The 17,423-nt window shown below is 27.9% G+C and overlaps 1 protein-coding gene and 1 long non-coding RNA gene across 6 annotated transcripts in view; one reads left to right on the forward strand and one right to left on the reverse strand.

The window, feature by feature from the left end:
• Positions 1-17,423, forward strand: part of LOC127066128 (unconventional myosin-Ie-like) — a 59,960-nt gene that overhangs the window by 40,176 nt on the left and 2,361 nt on the right. For 4 of the 5 annotated variants that reach the window (XM_050999481.1, XM_050999484.1, XM_050999482.1 and 1 more), the window contains exons 12-20: positions 12,021-12,191; positions 12,639-12,805; positions 13,361-13,577; positions 13,715-13,945; positions 15,700-15,984; positions 16,110-16,405; positions 16,491-16,642; positions 16,768-17,187; positions 17,273-17,423. The exon at positions 17,273-17,423 is cut by the window's right edge and continues 188 nt beyond it. In XM_050999481.1, the coding sequence (XP_050855438.1) occupies positions 12,021-12,191; positions 12,639-12,805; positions 13,361-13,577; positions 13,715-13,945; positions 15,700-15,984; positions 16,110-16,405; positions 16,491-16,642; positions 16,768-17,187; positions 17,273-17,423 (2,090 nt within the window). Of the gene's footprint in view, positions 1-12,020; positions 12,192-12,638; positions 12,806-13,360; positions 13,578-13,714; positions 13,946-15,699; positions 15,985-16,109; positions 16,406-16,490; positions 16,643-16,767 lie in introns of all 5 variants that reach the window. The other variant, XM_050999485.1, reaches the window with a different exon arrangement.
• On the reverse strand, positions 6,226-6,947 carry LOC127066153 (uncharacterized). The gene is made up of 3 exons (XR_007782289.1): positions 6,751-6,947; positions 6,580-6,637; positions 6,226-6,493 (listed from the first exon to the last, which is right to left on the reverse strand). It is a non-coding gene; the product is annotated as an uncharacterized LOC127066153 (long non-coding RNA).

Genomic DNA, 17,423 nt, shown 5'->3' on the forward strand with positions numbered 1-17,423 from the left:
ATCGATAGATAACTTTGATTATATTTATAATAAGTTAATATTTATTAATATTTAATAAAAAATTTCAAAAAATATATATAATGTATAAGATATATCAAAGCAGAATAAGTCACTTATAAAGATATGTATTAATATGTATCATATTACTGACATTCAACACATGGATAACTCGATCAGTGTTTCGAATAAAATTGAGTAATTAGAAACGACGATAAGAAAGAATCGATAAAAAGAGTTTCGCTAATTCATTAAAAGACTGTGAATTTTCTTCTCTAATAAAATCTTTTTTCTTTTCTTTTTCTTGTTTTCCTCTCGAACAATTTTTAAGATGTTTAAATAATTTCAAATAAATATAATGATTGTATGAGAAATAGAAAAGAGATATTAAAATTTCATTTTGCAATTGTCGACCCACTTCTTCGCTTTTCAATACATAAAAAGATTTTTATATTCGTTGAAAAGGAACTGTATTTCTATAAATGTATTTTTTATAATTGGATTTTGTATAGAACTTCTCAAAGATACATGTAGTGTATTATATGTATGTATGTATTTACGTTTACATGAGTGAAAATAATCTATGAATTAACAAGAATTAATTTTGATTTTTAAAAGAGAGAAAGAGAAAGAATTCCAGTCTAATAAAAAGTTTACAAAAGTATGATATAAAAGAGAAATCAAACGATATTAGATCGAGATGTTATAAATGCTATCGGAACAAAAAAGAAAACAGAAAAAGAATAAATTATTAAAATCTAAAAAATAAAATATGAAAAATAATGCTGAAAATCTAAAGAAATAATTAGTAATTTTAAGAAGATAACAATTAATTTGAGAGAAAAATATAACGAAGAAAGAGAGATAATTAAGTGTACGTAATTTGGATTGACACGTGTACAGAAGTTAAAAAAAGAAGAAGATATAAATAGAAAATCTTTCTATATCTTTCATATTCAGTACAACGAGTTTAACAGCGCAAAGCAAAATTTGTGAACAAAAAACATTCGTTCACTGCGTTATTCCACGTTCATTAAATAGAATGTAATCATCTGATTTGTTTTAATTAAATACGAGCTAAAGAAATCCCATAAATACGAGCTAAAGTTTATTTATTCGTTTGTAAAAGATTTTACTTCGTTTATAAATATCAAAAAATACAAACATCAACGAAAATTTATAAGCAAATTTAAAAGATCGAGATTATATCTTGACAATTTTGTGAGATATGTTTTTATATGAGATATGTTTTGTGATATATCTTTAGAAAAGGATTAAATCGTACATTAATTGTCAACATACTATTTAAGATGAGATATTTAAAAGAGATTGTCAAAAATAGAGTTTTATTATTGTATTTATCGATTGGCACAGATTTTTAAGTATGTCGAGTTTTAAAAAATCTAATTTTGGTTAACGACCAAATGTGTCAAGAAAATGACGTAAATCTGAAGATGGGAAAAGAGAAAAAAGAAAAAAGAGAGAGAAAGAGGGGGACATTCAAATGAAATACACATGTAGAGAGAGTAAAAGAGAGAGATGCACGTGTAGACGGAGTAACAAAAAGAGAGAGAGAGAGAGAGGGAGAAAGAGAAAAAATACACAGAGTAAAAAAGAAAAAGAAATAGAGAGTCTTCGTGATCCAGTAAGGAGGTGAAAAAAGTATACACACACACACACACACACGCTTGTAGACGATTGAACTCTTGCCACTTAACTGTCCAAGGAGATAATTTTTTAAGGAAAAGCGAGTCACATTTTCTCTCTTGAGTTAACTCGAAATACGTGGCTTATCTCGTCCGTGATCATTTCTTCTCATTTCGTACGCACGTACGACAATAATCTAAGAAAAATAAAAGGAGATAGAAAGAAAGAGAGAAAGAGAGAAAAAGAAAGAGATTTCCCACGAAGAAAGATATAGTCATACTCATATCTGTCTCGTTTTTGCTCGATCTAATTAACTCGTACATTGCGTCGTATACGAGAAAGCTAATTAACACGTTCACTGTTACACAAATTTTGTAAGTTTCATCCCGAGGACAATTTTTATCTGTTGCCATTTTAATTTTGTCGCAATTTTATTATTCTATTTAATAGTAGACGCTAACATTATTATTAATGATATATTATTCAACGTTGAATTGGACTGTTTTTTTTTTGGTCTGTAATTGTTATACTTGTTTCTTTTTCTTTCTTTTTTTGTTATTTGCAAGTTTTTCGTTGATGATATTCGATGATCGTGAAAATTATTTTTTCTTAATTCGCTATACTTTTTTAAAGATAGATTTTATATAAAATGTACTATATTCATTACTTATAATTTATTTTTCTTCTTACTTTATATATAAATGTATAGATTTTTTTTCTATACTTATTATACTCTATATATATTTATTATATAGAGTATCAAACAAAAATTACATTGCAAAAAAATATAGGATGTATATACATATTAAATTGAATAATAAATTTCACTTAAAAATAAAAACGACAATGATCATTTTCATAATCGGATAATAATCCATTACTATTATCACAACATCTTAATTATCCTCATTATAAAGAAACATTAAAGAAGTATATCATGTAAGTATATATGTGTGTGTGTATACTCTCACATACACACACACGCGCATATATACAATATAAAGGTGTAAATTTGAATTCGATTAAACGCACGGTTATCTAACTATTACTCGCCTTAAACGTGAGTCTCCAATTGATCGTTCCATAGATTGACGTTAACAAGCTTAATGACGGAAGGTGAGAAAGGAGGATAACGACGATGCCGATCGTAAAATTGAAATATGGAGCATTTAGAAAGTCACTCGTCACTTTCTTCACTACAATGTAATTCTACTATCTCTCATCGTGACATCTAATACGTCACGAAACGTACTTATATATGTACATATATACATATACTTTTTTACTTGTACGTGCTATGATTTTGTTAACCCTATATGGCAAACGAAATTTTGTTTTCACAATCATTCAACTTTCCCGAGTTAATTATTATAAATTCACAATATTTGTTTTTCTCTTCTTCTTTTATTAATTTTGTATTAAATTTATATATTACACACACACATATATATATATATATAGATGTACATGTACACGATTTTGCGGACTTTTTCAATGGCAATAAGTTATGAGAATTAATTCATATTGAAATTAAATGAATACATTTCAATGTTCTTTTAAAATTACTTTGCGCGATATAAACAAAACACGAGTTGTTCTGATCAAGGTTAAGAAAAAAAGAAAGAACGTAGATTTTTTTTTATTTCTCTTAGCAACCTGAAAAAGAAGAAATGTAGGACACAAACGAATATCTCTTAATAAATCGCGTTAACCTATTTCGTTTGTTCTGAATGGCAGGATTTCCTGTAGTAGTATAGTAGTCTATCGTACCTCCTTCAAAATAAAGCAGAGTTCCTTCGTACATACAATCTATGTATATATATGCATATATACATATATATGTACGTTACACTTCCGTGACGTTCTTTCAAGTACACCATCGTGTTACCGACACCTCTAAAGGCATGATAAAAGAGAAAGAGAAAACCCTATTGTTCAGGAATAAACCTAAGCCTCTTGACGTATCCGTTTGCTTTGAAACATTCTTTAAAAATATCTTTATGTCAAAATCGATCAGTTCACATTTTTTTAATCTTATCTTCTTCTTTTCAATAGTACATATTAATCAATCGTATATAAATGGATCTTATATAGTTATAAATAGATCCTATATAAGTAGAGATCCGATCTTAAAATATATATATATATATAGGATTTATATATATATTCTTTTTTTATAACTTTATTTAAATAAAAGATAGAATAAAATCTGTAAAGGAAAATAGTTAACTATTGGATCGAATAGTCGGTCAGTAGAATCAACCACGAAGCCGTTCGAAATCGATCGTAAACGCTCTCGAAAAATTGCATTCTCGATATAACTCGTCGACGGCCCATAATCCTAGTTTGCACTTTATTTATTTCTCTCTTTCTCTTTCTTTTTCTGTCTATCTTTTTATCAAAAAAAAATTATAGATCGTCCAATCGTAAAAGAACAAATAAAATATTCGGAGAGTGGAACTAGCTACTTGCTTGCTTGCTTGCTCGCTTGCTTTTGCAGATTATCCTTACATGTACGATTAGATGTATTTAAATGTTGTATGAAAATGTTCGAAAATTGCTGAGTGAACGTCGCCGGGCACGTTTTTATTAGCTCGTAAATAAAATGAGTGGGTTGTTTGCGAATCGTTCGTATTTCAAAGAGAAGAAGCTAACTGTAAAGTGCATCGAAGAGAAATAGAAAGAGAAAAAGAGAGAAAGAGAGAGAATAAGCACGTGTTGATAGTGGGTGTTCAATATTTGTAGATTCAATCCTTGGATTTATGTAATTTATCCTAGAAATCATAGATATTTGTGACGATTTAGATTCTAAATGAAAGATAATGAATGTGAAATCGAAAAAAGAAAAAAGTTGTCATATATGGTAAAATATTATTGATAATTAATGTATATGTATATTAAATGGTATTAATATATATATATATATATATATATATATATATATATATATAACTGATGTAGAACTGAAAAAATTCTTAGATTGTGGATCTATACATGTTATGATCTATCCTAGGATCTACATGATCATAGGATTGAAGATCTACATGTCTTAAAATCTATCCTAGGATCAATATAATCTTAGAGTTAGATATCTACGAATCTTAAAAGATTTATCCTATAATCTATATCCTAAGATTGAATATATCTGTATAGATGACATAATAGAATTCATATTAAGGATCTATCTATTCATTTATTTGGGATTTCTCTATATAAGATCTATTTAATAATGTATGTATACATGCATATATATATATATATATATATATATATATATATTGCATGAATCGGTAGATAGATATACATAGGTATGGCTTTGATTAATTTATGATCCCATATTAAATTCATGACTTAAAAATCAATAACGTCTCGTTCGTATCGATTCGACCATCTGTACCTTGAATTTTGTAGTTTTTCTTTTTTCTTCTTTTTCTTTTTGTTTCCTTTTTCTTCTTTTTTCATTCATCGAGATTTTTATATACGGTAAAATATATTTCCTTTCTGATTCCTCATTTTTTATACACTTGCAGTATTTTATATATTCAAATTTCTCTTCATAATTTTAAATGAAACGTGACCGATATCGATATAATTTATAATTTTTTTATCAAACTTTTATCATCTTATCGTTAAAACGATTTCGTGTAATAATTATATATTTTGATTGGTTAGCCACAATTTAAAATCTATTCCCGTTATTGTCATTACTTATTATTATTATTTTATATATTATTATTATTATTCTTATTAGATTATATTCAAAGTGGAAAATAATTTTATTAGAAAAAAAATAAAATAAAATAAAATACTCGATAAAATTGAATGTGTCGGCAAACATTGTTCCGCCATTTACTCGGTTCGATAAAACTTTACGAGGACGTCGTTATAGCTTGTTACACAGTGAACAATCCGCGATGCATTACGAATGAGACTCGCGTTCCAGACAAACGCGAGTTAAATCAGAGACCAGATCTTTCGTGTGTACTCTCTTGTACAAATTGGACTCATGAAGTATGGACGTGAAGAATAAGAAAAAGAGAAAAAAATCCGGAAATTCTTCCTCCTTTTTTTAGTACAATGATGACGACGACGATTACAATATGATGATTATGATTATGACGACGACGACGACGACGACGACGACGACGATGATGATGATGATGATGATGATGATGATGATGATGATGATGATGATGATGATGATGATGATCATGTTAATTACACGTTCTAATTATTACCAACATTTTCTAATTATTACACGCACGATCTACATAGGTATAAAATTTTATTCATTTTTATATATTATATTTCTTCATTATAATTGTTTAAACAAATGTAACGATATTTCATTTTCAATGATGAGTCAAGTTGTTATTTATTTAATTTCTTTTGTTTCCTTTTTTTCGTATAAAGTTTATCTCAAAATTAGCTACTTCAGAATTTAATTTTTATCTCTCTATGTAGCTATGTATATATATGTATGTATGTATGTATGTATGTATGTATGTATGTATGTATGTATGTATGTATGTATGTATGTATGTATATGAATGAAAAGTTTAACTTCTTATACATGGATAAACCATTACATGATACTCCGAAACGAAGATAGGACTTTTAAAGATGCTTGTCAAGACGATTACAAGTACTTAACTCGACGCAGACCGCGAAAACGTTTTCTCGTTTAAAAGCAACGAACCACACGCGTCATTCCATTCAATTCAATTTGTCGAGAGAAGAATCCTCTTTTAAATTCACGAGAAATGTTCTTTTATACTTACTCTATAAAGCTATTTGAAAGGAGGAAAGAGAGAAAAAGAGATATACGTAACATCCACATAGAGTTGTTCTGCAATAGAAAAAAAGGATATTTAAAAACATTAAAATCTAATATTGTTTTAACACACACACTGTAAAATTTTTTGTTATACTTACTCTATAATACTATTTCAAAGGAGGAAAGAAGCACACATAAAACCAACACAGATTTGTCCTATAATAGAAAACAAAAGTATATTTAAAAATGTTAAAATCTAATATTGTTTCAACGCATACACAGAAAATATTCTAAAAAGAGTAATCAATGTTCATTCTCGTTATACTTACATATATACCTAAGTTGAATCGATACGATAAATGATAGAAATTAATTATATCTAGTAACACGGATAGATTCTTCTGGAATGTCGAAGAACAAAGAGGAGATTGAAAATTATTCGTATTACAGATACGAAGGCTGGTCTCGTAATGAACGTACACTTTATTGTCGAGTGTAATGCCGATATCGGAGAGAATGAAAGAGAGTCGTGTTGTTGTTGTTATTCGTGCGTGTGTTTTTCAGATCGACCTGCTTTCGCATACTCCTGCCTTTGAGAGCAAAAGAATAATAGAAAAGAATATACATAGGAAGGTCGAGAATCTAAACCATCAACATGCTCGACAGGCAAGAGTAACTACTTACGAGAGTTCAAGAAAGAGAAAGAGAGAGGGAGAGAGAGAGGGGAGGGGGGAAACATGCAAGGACAAATTAAAGTATAAAATTCTCGTGGAATTTGTAATTCGTTTGAAATAATGTGAGAAAATTACCTACTGAGAATATATTTTTCTTACAAGAGAAAAAAAAATAAAAGAAATAAAAAAAGAAAATTAAAAAAAATAAACAATAATTATCTAACAATTTCTTGAAATTGCCACGAAGTCGTGTTTGAAAATTGATTATCTTTTTCCCATTAGATACGATTAGTTTCTATCATTCATCGATCGACTAAACGTAGGTATAATTAGGAAGAACATACGTACAATACAGTGCAACGCGTTAATTTTTTTATTTATTATTTTATCTTCCTTTTTTTATAGAAATATCATTTGCAAAATTTAAAAGTCATCTTTTTATATTATTAGATACGATTAATACGTTTGATGACCGTTTGATCGATAAAACGAGAAAAATGATTAAAAAATTAAAAAAATTATTATATTTTTTATTTGTTTTCTCTTTTTTCTGCAAATATCAATCTTTCTTTTTTTCTTTATCATTTGCAATTTTTTAACTTTTCGTTATCAATACGATAATTTATTGAAAGATTTTATGTTATACGAACACTCATACAAGATTGCAATTGTCAATCATAATAACAATTATAACAATTAAATATTAAATATAGTGAAATACATATATGTATATATATTTAAAAAAATATATAAAATAAATAAAAAATATTAAAGAAATTATTATAAAAAAGAATCCTTGTAGCATTTGTCATTTAACGATCAACAAAAACTGGTACTGGTCGGTTTTATAAAGTCGTATACAAGCGTAAGATAATTATCATAATGACATGACGGCAATCTCGTATCTCTATAAGAACTTATGGTGCGTTGATTAGGGAGAGACATAAAAGGTTAAAGGAACAATTAACGCTTACCAAATTTAGTATCCTCGTACGATTATCTCGCATCGATTAGATACGACCATAAAAGCTTTTACTTCTTTCTTATTCTCTTATGTTTAGTTGAAATATTATAGTATGAAAAGTCGACTCGGTGATTTCGACCATTTTTCTTTGTTTTCTTCTCAATATTGCTTTGCATTTGTTTATCGAATGATAGTTCCTCGCCCACGCTAATCTTTTCTAAACGTATTAAAGATATTTTAAAGCGAAGTGTAATACACGCATGATTGATTTCATACGATTCATTAAAAACGTTTCTGACATTATTCTATTATATTCTTTTTTATGTGTCATGGTAAATAGATTTTTGATTTTGTTTTATCGTTACATGGTACGTGAACATTCTTTTTTATGAGTTACTATACTAAAGCTATTTCGTCAATTTTTAATAATAGAGACTCTTACCTCATTCATTTGTGTTTTTGTATAATAAACGTAACGATTCATTAAGATTCATTGAATAATTTATAAATCATTTTTTTTCATTTTACTTTTCAATTTTTTTGTACTCTCCTCTTTTTTAAATTGTTATATTGGTATTTGTATATGTATTATTTATTTTTCTTTTTTTTTGTTATATTTATTTTACATTATTGTTATTATAATTATTATATGTTAAATTTATTTTTCAAGAATAAAGAAACAAACATAATTATTAATTAACGTTTTCCAAACAGTCTATTACAATTTATGAATCATTGAGTTACTTGATAAGACGGGTATTAATATTGTAGATACCAAGGAGTAATTGAAGAATATATATCATGTTAATTAACAGCATATGTATCTATATAACGTATATACACAGCTATATACGTATGTATGTATGTATACTCGTTTCTCAGCCGTTCTTCGCGATTCCTTTCCCCACTTTTTATCTCCCCTCGTGTATGAGATTAAACACAAATTAGTGTTGATAAATGGGTTAACTGCATGCGACAAATGTTAACGAACATGTTCTACATATGTCACATCGAGGATGGTCGCGTGTCTCTTAACGAGAATGCGCTGGATCTATGAATAAACGAACTAAATGACTCCTTTGAACTAATTTAACCATCAATTTGTACTAATCAATTCTCGAATAGAAGTGTAAGAAGATCCGAGAAAAATTATATCTACAAGTTAAACATTAAAACTTTAACTAGTAATAACCTGAAACTAAATGACAAGCTTAAATATCATGAAGAACAATTCTAATAAAATGTTAGAAAGCAACGATTATAAAACTATATTAAAATACATTATAAATACGTATGTTACATATTACTACGTAAGTTAATTGAAGAGTTTTATATTTGATATCTTTTTTGTAAATCATACAGAAAACAAAAGAAGTAAAAGGGTAGAAAAGATATACTGCTCGATCTTAGAATTCTCATGGTTGAATCAAAAGAGGACAGATTCCTTTAAAAAAAAGTCGTTAACGCGGTTAGAAGCCACGACGAAAAAATTGTCCCACTTTTCTATGTGCACTTTATATATATATATACATACACATATATATTTTCTCTCTCTCTTTTTCTCTCTTCCTTTTTTCTCTCTTTGTCTCTGTTCTATCCCTTTGTGAACGACTCACAAGTCACAACTAGACCGCGCAAAGGATCGTCTTGGAATCGCGTTAAAGAACACAAAAGAACGAGCCTGCGAATTGTTTGTTATTCGAGTTGTCTCTATCTTCCTTTCTTTCTCTCTATCTATTTATCTTTCTATTTCTCGGTCTCTCTCTATTTTCTAAAAACTTTATGAATTTATCCATACCTATTGCAAGTTTTAAGACATAACGTGTGTTAGACTTCATTTTATTAAAATGTCGATTCTATCGATTCGTTCTTTATATTTGATTCGCCTTTAATGTTAAAAAATTAAAGTTAAAATATAAAGATCGATGCGATTGAATAATTAAAATTAATTTAAAAAATTTTTGATTAGAAGTCTATCAAATTTTTCTAATAAAACATTATAAACATTTTATTCGTCGTTTTTTCTTAAATCAAAAATATATATATATATATATAAATATTATTGAAGTAAATTTAATAATAACAAAAAAAAGTTTTCTTCAATTATAAAATATATTTATATGTAAATTATTTTACATGTCAATAAAAAGATCATATTTGTAATAATTCTAAATCTTTAGGATATACTCAAAAAATGAGTAGTACTTATTGATAAAAATGATTAGAAACAAAGTATAAATTTTCGAACGAACAACCTGAATTTCGTCGTTCATCTCTTTCACATGCCGTTCCCATCGTTTATGAGAGAAAAAAAAACGAGTCTGTGATCGTCTTTGTTCAAATCGCAAGTTGATTTATAACTTCCGTAAAAGCCATCTTATTGTCGCTGCACGCTACCGTACTTTAAAAGTAGAACGAGCAGACGTTCCGATCGACCTAACTACTTTACTAAACAACAAGAAATGTTGCTAACATATTTTTTATAAATATCACAAATTTTCATTTGGGTATTATATAAGTAGGTAAGTAACATATATAGTATAAAAAGTAAGCTACATATTTTTATAATAGTTGACATATTTAAATAGACTTATATAATAGCCAATTCCCTAATAACCTAATATATATATATATCCATATATATATGTGTGTATGTATATTCTGATTATCTAAATATATATGGAACCTAAATAAATAACTAAATAAATATGCATATATAAATATATTCGTATAAAATCATTGTTACTTCACAATTTCTCTTTCATCATTAAAAAAATATAAAGGAATGAATTCATGAAATTCTGAATAAATCAACATAGAATAAAAATGTTTATAACAATTTGATAAATTGACTCGAATTACTCAGTATAGAAACAATCGTTATACGCAATGAAACTTAATTCCTCATGATTGTTTCGAATAATACCTCCTTTCTCTCCCTCTCTCTCTTTGCCTCTCTGAAATATACACACATAAAGACGTATACAAATAAAATGAACTTAATTGTACTCGTACAAGTTAAAGATGTAATTGCGAAAGAGAAATTTCCATCTAGTTGTACGAGAACGGCCAATGATACGCAAAATGAATGAAGAATTTTCTAGTAATTTGACGTTCGCGGAAGCGAAAAGAGAAAACGTTCTTACTAAATTCACGTAAAGTTAATTAAGGCTCGTTATAATGTCAAAACAAACGAGTTGAGTTATTTCTTAATAAATTTCATTATTATGTATATATATTCGTAAGGATTATCTCAAAATTATTGTACATATATTAATACATATTATATATAAATTAATATTATTATATTTCAATTAGAAAATTATTATATATATATTAATATTAACAAATTTAATATTTAATATTAAAAATTAAAAAGTATATATAAAAAATAAATAAGAATGTAAATAAATTTATTATTTTTTTTTCGAATGTTTAAATGAATTTCCTTACTTTAATCAAATAGCAATAATTATTATATTTGTTCCGTACTAATTAATCCAACTGCATATTCATCTTTCGTGATTCGAAACGATTTTAAAAATGATCTATGATCACGTTTCTATGTACGTAAGCCTTTTCTTTCTGCATTGAGTAAACGTGATACATTACATTGAATCGTATGTGAAAGATATACGATCTTATACTAGGTGTTCAATTTATAAAATGACCTCTCAAAATATTTATTCAATTAAAAGTTATATAAATAAGATGAATAAGAGTTGAAAATAAATTTAAGTTTAAAGTTTCACTAATGATTTTCTTAAAGAAAGTTTTCACGAAAGAATTATTATTATTTTATTTTAATGCGATATTATATATACAATATATATATGATTCTTTCATTCATTAAAAATATATGAGCAAATGAACACATCTTTTATTAAAATTAAAATTAAATTTAATTACTAATTAAAAATAATCTAAATTTTTTTTTCTTATATCATTTGTTTGTTTACAGGAAGAATACGTGGCGGAAAATATACGTTGGACACCCATAGAATATTTCAACAATGCTATAGTAGTTGAATTATTGGAAGGCAAACGACCACCGGGATTATTTTTGGTACTCGATGATATTTGCGCAACGCTTCACGGTAGTAGTAGTGGTGCTGATTCTGGCTTACAAAAGGTACACGTTTCATAAATATTTATTGCAGAACAAATTGAAACAAAAAATAAAATAAAATCATGAAAGAATTAGCGAATAATATTTCATTGAAAAAGAAATAAATTTTTCTTTTGTTCTTTTTTTTTTCTTTTTTTTCTATTACTAAAAACGTGAGATAATTATAGGATTTTATGTAATTATGATTTAGAGCTAAATAAAAATTAATAAAATCAATAAATAAAAAAACAACCTGTTACATAAAAAATTTAAGAAATCGAATCTAAATTTCTATTTGGATTTTGTATTAATTGATTAAATTCATTAATTAAACAAAAAAATAAAAAAAGTAAGATAAAGCAAATATTTAAAAAATTTTTCTTTCGTTATATTTATTGAAAGTCAACTTCACAAAGAAAAATTAGATGAACGTGTGTAATGGATGAATTATTATCACTAATCATATTACAGAAACTGACGGCTGCGGCGAACCAGCACGCACACTTTCAAAACACCGCCGAGGGTTTCGCCATTCTTCACTATGCCGGTGTCGTATCCTACTCAGTCGATGGATTCTGCGATAAAAACCGCGACGTGCTTTTCCTAGACTTGATAGAACTAATGCAGACAAGTACAAAGTAAGAAACTACGAACGGAGAGTTAAGAAATGTTTAGATGATACACGTGTTATTAATTTATATTAGTATGGAGAAAGACATAATTTCTATGCCAGCCATAAAAGTAAATTCATAGTGATATACGTATATTTATATGTACAAGGTGTTTCATTTGACTATAGCATTTAAAATATCATTGTTGTTTTTAACGATACGAAAAAAATATCAGAGAAAAAAATTATTTGTTCTCAAAGTAAAAATGTTTTAATTAACACGTGTGGGTGCGATCTCTATGATGTTGTTGAGAATGAGAGAGTGATGAGAGTAAAAAATGACAAAGTGAAGAAACTGGAAGTAACGAAATAGATTAGCTAGCTTTTTCACCGACATCTCATGTTGTTTGTTAAAACAATGGATAGAAATGATATTTATTCTGTCCAAAAGAATTTACATCGTTCTCATTCTCAGCGACTTTTTTTACAGAAAGAATTTATAACTTTTTCTAAAACTTCGCGAATATTCTAGTCATAGTTATGGTTATATAAATAATTTATAATTGAAATATATTTGTTTCAGCCCTTTGGTCCGTACTCTATATCCACCTGAAAAAGATAGTTACAAAACGAAGACTTTACAAAAATCTCGACCAACCACAGCTGGAAATAAAATAAGAACTCAAGCTAGCCGTTTGGTTGGACAATTGATGAGATGTACACCACATTACATTCGATGTATAAAACCAAATGAAACGAAGAAACCTAGGGATTGGGATCAGGTCAGAGTCAAACATCAGGTAAGGTTTATTTCCTTCTTTTTAACTAACAATTTCAATCGATATAATTAATCAAGCTAGGATACAGACACACACACATACATATCTACATAGAGTACTTAAGAGAAAACACGTTTATTCATTCCACAATATCCTAGGTCGAGTATCTGGGTCTAAAAGAGAACATCAGAGTGCGCAGAGCTGGATTTGCCTATCGAAGGCCCTTTGCCAAGTTTCTCCACAGATATGCAATTCTTACGAAAGAAACATGGCCACGTTGGTCAGGGGACGAGAAGCGAGGTGTGGAATACATACTTGGAAGTATTAACATAGATAGATCGCAATATCAGCTTGGAAGATCCAAATTATTCATCAAAGCACCCGAAACAGTAAGTCTATTGAAAATTATTAGAATTTATCAACAAATAACTTTTTCGTTTATCAATTTAATCAAATACGTTTAAATTTATTGATCATTATTATATATATCATCAAAAATAACTTACACCACCTATTTATTACTCACACATATACATATATGGGAGAATGACTTTGATCACCTTTATATTTAGTTATATGGGGAAATTATATTTAGTGATATAATTTATAGTTATATTTAGTGATATGGGGAAAAAATTTGGTTCACAAAGATCATACGATACGAAGGATGTTATAATATAATATCAATAATTTTTTGTACGCAACGTGTAAAGAGCGTATGAAGGTCAACTGAATTTTTTAACAAAGAATCATGTTTTTGATTGTCTTGATCGATACAATTTAACAATTTCTATAAAACAATATTAATTCATATAAATCGAAAAATTATTAGTTTAAGAGATATTTCACAGTTATGTCCTTATTACGTAAAAAGTCTTTCGAGTTTTATTTTTTTTTGATTTTATATATTGCCGACTATTAATAAATCTTCTATCCTTTATTTTAAACAAACAAAATAAAATTTATATAATTATAATACAAATTTAAATAATTTTATTATAGTTATGTCCTTATTACGAAAGAAAAGAAAAAATTCAATTTTAATAATTATTAACAAAATTGATTTTATCATAACAATATTATTGCAATATTTAAATAAATAAAGAATAAATTACCCTTGAAAATGGTGTTGGTTTCAAGTCTCTACGACTTTCCGTTCCGAAGTTATCATCTTCAAAAGATTTCCATTCATAATTTGCATAGTACAGCTGTTCGTAGTAATAGTAGTAGTAGTAGTAGTAGGACCGCGTAAATTCTCGGAATTTATATAGGTCAGTGTGTCACCGACCCGATATGAATGAAATTATATAGGTCAACGTAACATCTTACCTTTATATAGGAATATCTCTGGAAGTAAAAATCGTAGAAACTTGATTCAAGTACCATTTTAAAGAGCAGATTTTTCTCTATTTTTTCATCTTATTGTTAATAATAAATTAACAATATGTTATAAACAATTTCTGTAAACAAATTCTTATAAACGAAATCTACCAGATTTTGCCACAAAAGAGAAGAAGAATTGAGGTTGCGACTAAATTATAAAATTATAATAAATTAATTATTAATTAATAAATAAATTACTTTTTTACCGAACAAATAATTTTTTTCTATATTATCAATATCCATGTCTTTTAATGCATGGGAATATCCCCGGAACTAAAACTCGTAGAGACTTGAAACAAATACCTAAAGTAAGTGCAGAGTAAGCGCTTACCCTACGCTTATCTTACACCATTATTACACGTAAGTGCAGAATAATGGTGCAAGGTAAGGTAAGAAACTATCACTCTCTTACTACTGTTATTTACTTACTACTACTCTTACTACATTTTAATCGCATCGACATGGTTTCTTGGCAATATTTAAATTAAAATATCTATTTATCTAATAATTTCTGGACACACACACTATTTTTATATCGAACTATATATATATATATATATATATATATATATATATATATATATATATATGTATATATTTATAGATAATATTAATTATATTTGTTTTTTGATATCGATAAAATAACAATCATAGTTCTAATAGAATTTGACTCGACTTAATTAACGTATTAAAATTCGATCTATCAACTTGATCCGCAAGTTATTATTAACAAAACCAACATTATCATTAACTCTTCCAGCTTTTCATGTTGGAAGAAGCAAGAGATCGAAAATACAATTTGTATGCACGAATTATCCAGAAAGCATTTAAGAAATATTTTACACGAAAGAGACAAGCCCAGCAAAAACAGGAAGCGGCTGATTTGTTGTTCGGTCACAAGGAACGAAGACGAGCAAGTTTGAATAGAAACTTTGTAGGTGATTATATAGGAATGGAGGCTAAACCATTGACGATGAATTTGATTGGTAGGAGAGAGAAGGTCTTATTCGCAGAAATTATTAAGAAATATGACAGAAGGTTTAAGGTGAGAGATAAATAACTATTCTCTTCTCAGTTATGAGAAATAATAATGGCTAAGGAAAGGAACTAAGATATCGTGACTTAAGGTATAGACAACAAAATGATTAGCTTTGTCGTTTCTAATCGTAGGTATGCAGAAGAGATCTCGTGCTGACAGGTAAGTTTCTATATTTGATCGGTCGAGAAGAAATCAAGAAGGGACCAGAAAAAGGTAGAACCGTGGAAATAATTAAAAGAAAATTATCCTTCGATCAAATCAGTCACGTGTCCTTGAGTACGCTTCAAGACGACTTCGTTGTTATACACACTAAAGAAGATTATGCTAGTCTATTGGAATTAGTCTTCAAGACGGAATTCTTATCCTTATTCAGTAAGAAATATATGGAGGAAGTTGGACATGCTTTGATAATAAGATTCAATAACAAGTAAGTATTTTACTATTATTATTTTCTATATACATATACATAGTAAGTGTCACGGAAATATTTTATGTTATATTATTTTCCGCAGTATAGAATACAAGGTCAAGAAAGAAGGTTGGGGTGGTGGAGGAACAAGACAATTAAAGTTCACACAAATCGATTATGGCGAAAAGGAAATACTGAAATCAAGTGGAAAAATCTTGAACGTTAGTATTGGACCAGGTTTGCCGAGTACTACGAGTAAGTATTTGTAATTTAAGTCAAAAAAAATTTTAAATATATATATACATATAAATAAATAAATAAAAAACAAAAGACATAGGCAGGAATATTTATATGTTAATGAAATTTTTTATGGTACTTAGAACCAAATCCGAATCGATCAACAACCATGAATTTTTATACGTACAAGGATAACGCTCAAAGCAATCAAACTTCACGTGCAATTGGAAAACCGTACAATCCAGTGAGTCACGTAAGGTCAATCGATAATACGGATCAAAGAGAAAACGATCAGACTTCTTCGATTAGGCCCAACGTATCAGCCGGAAGGCCTGCTCCACGGCCTGTCGCAGCTACGAGAACCGTTAATTCTAACACAGCGAATCCCGTTTCTAATGGTAGACCAAGCATACCACCTAATCGGCCAAATTTCAGGCCAGCACAATTTCAAAATAGTACCAAAGATACTACTACTATTAAGAGTACAAATAAGCAGCCTAACAAACTGCAGAGTTCAATCACGATGATGGGAATGTTTACAAATCCTGGTGGTGGTCCACGTGGTAAATAAAATGACGATAACGTTTTAAAATAATAATAATAATAATATTTTTAACAATTTTTTGAAATTATTATTTCATTTTGTAGGTTTATTAAAATTTCCACCACCACCAACGGAGCCACCACCTATGCAAGATAACACCATAACGTCATCTCAATTCAAACTACCTTCTTTAAATCCTAAAGAATATAATAATAATAATAACAATGATCAAAACTTTTTAAATAGTAGAATAAA

The sequence above is a fragment of the Vespula vulgaris genome, chromosome 9, assembly GCF_905475345.1.
Source record: "Vespula vulgaris chromosome 9, iyVesVulg1.1, whole genome shotgun sequence".
NCBI lineage: Eukaryota > Metazoa > Arthropoda > Insecta > Hymenoptera > Vespidae > Vespula > Vespula vulgaris.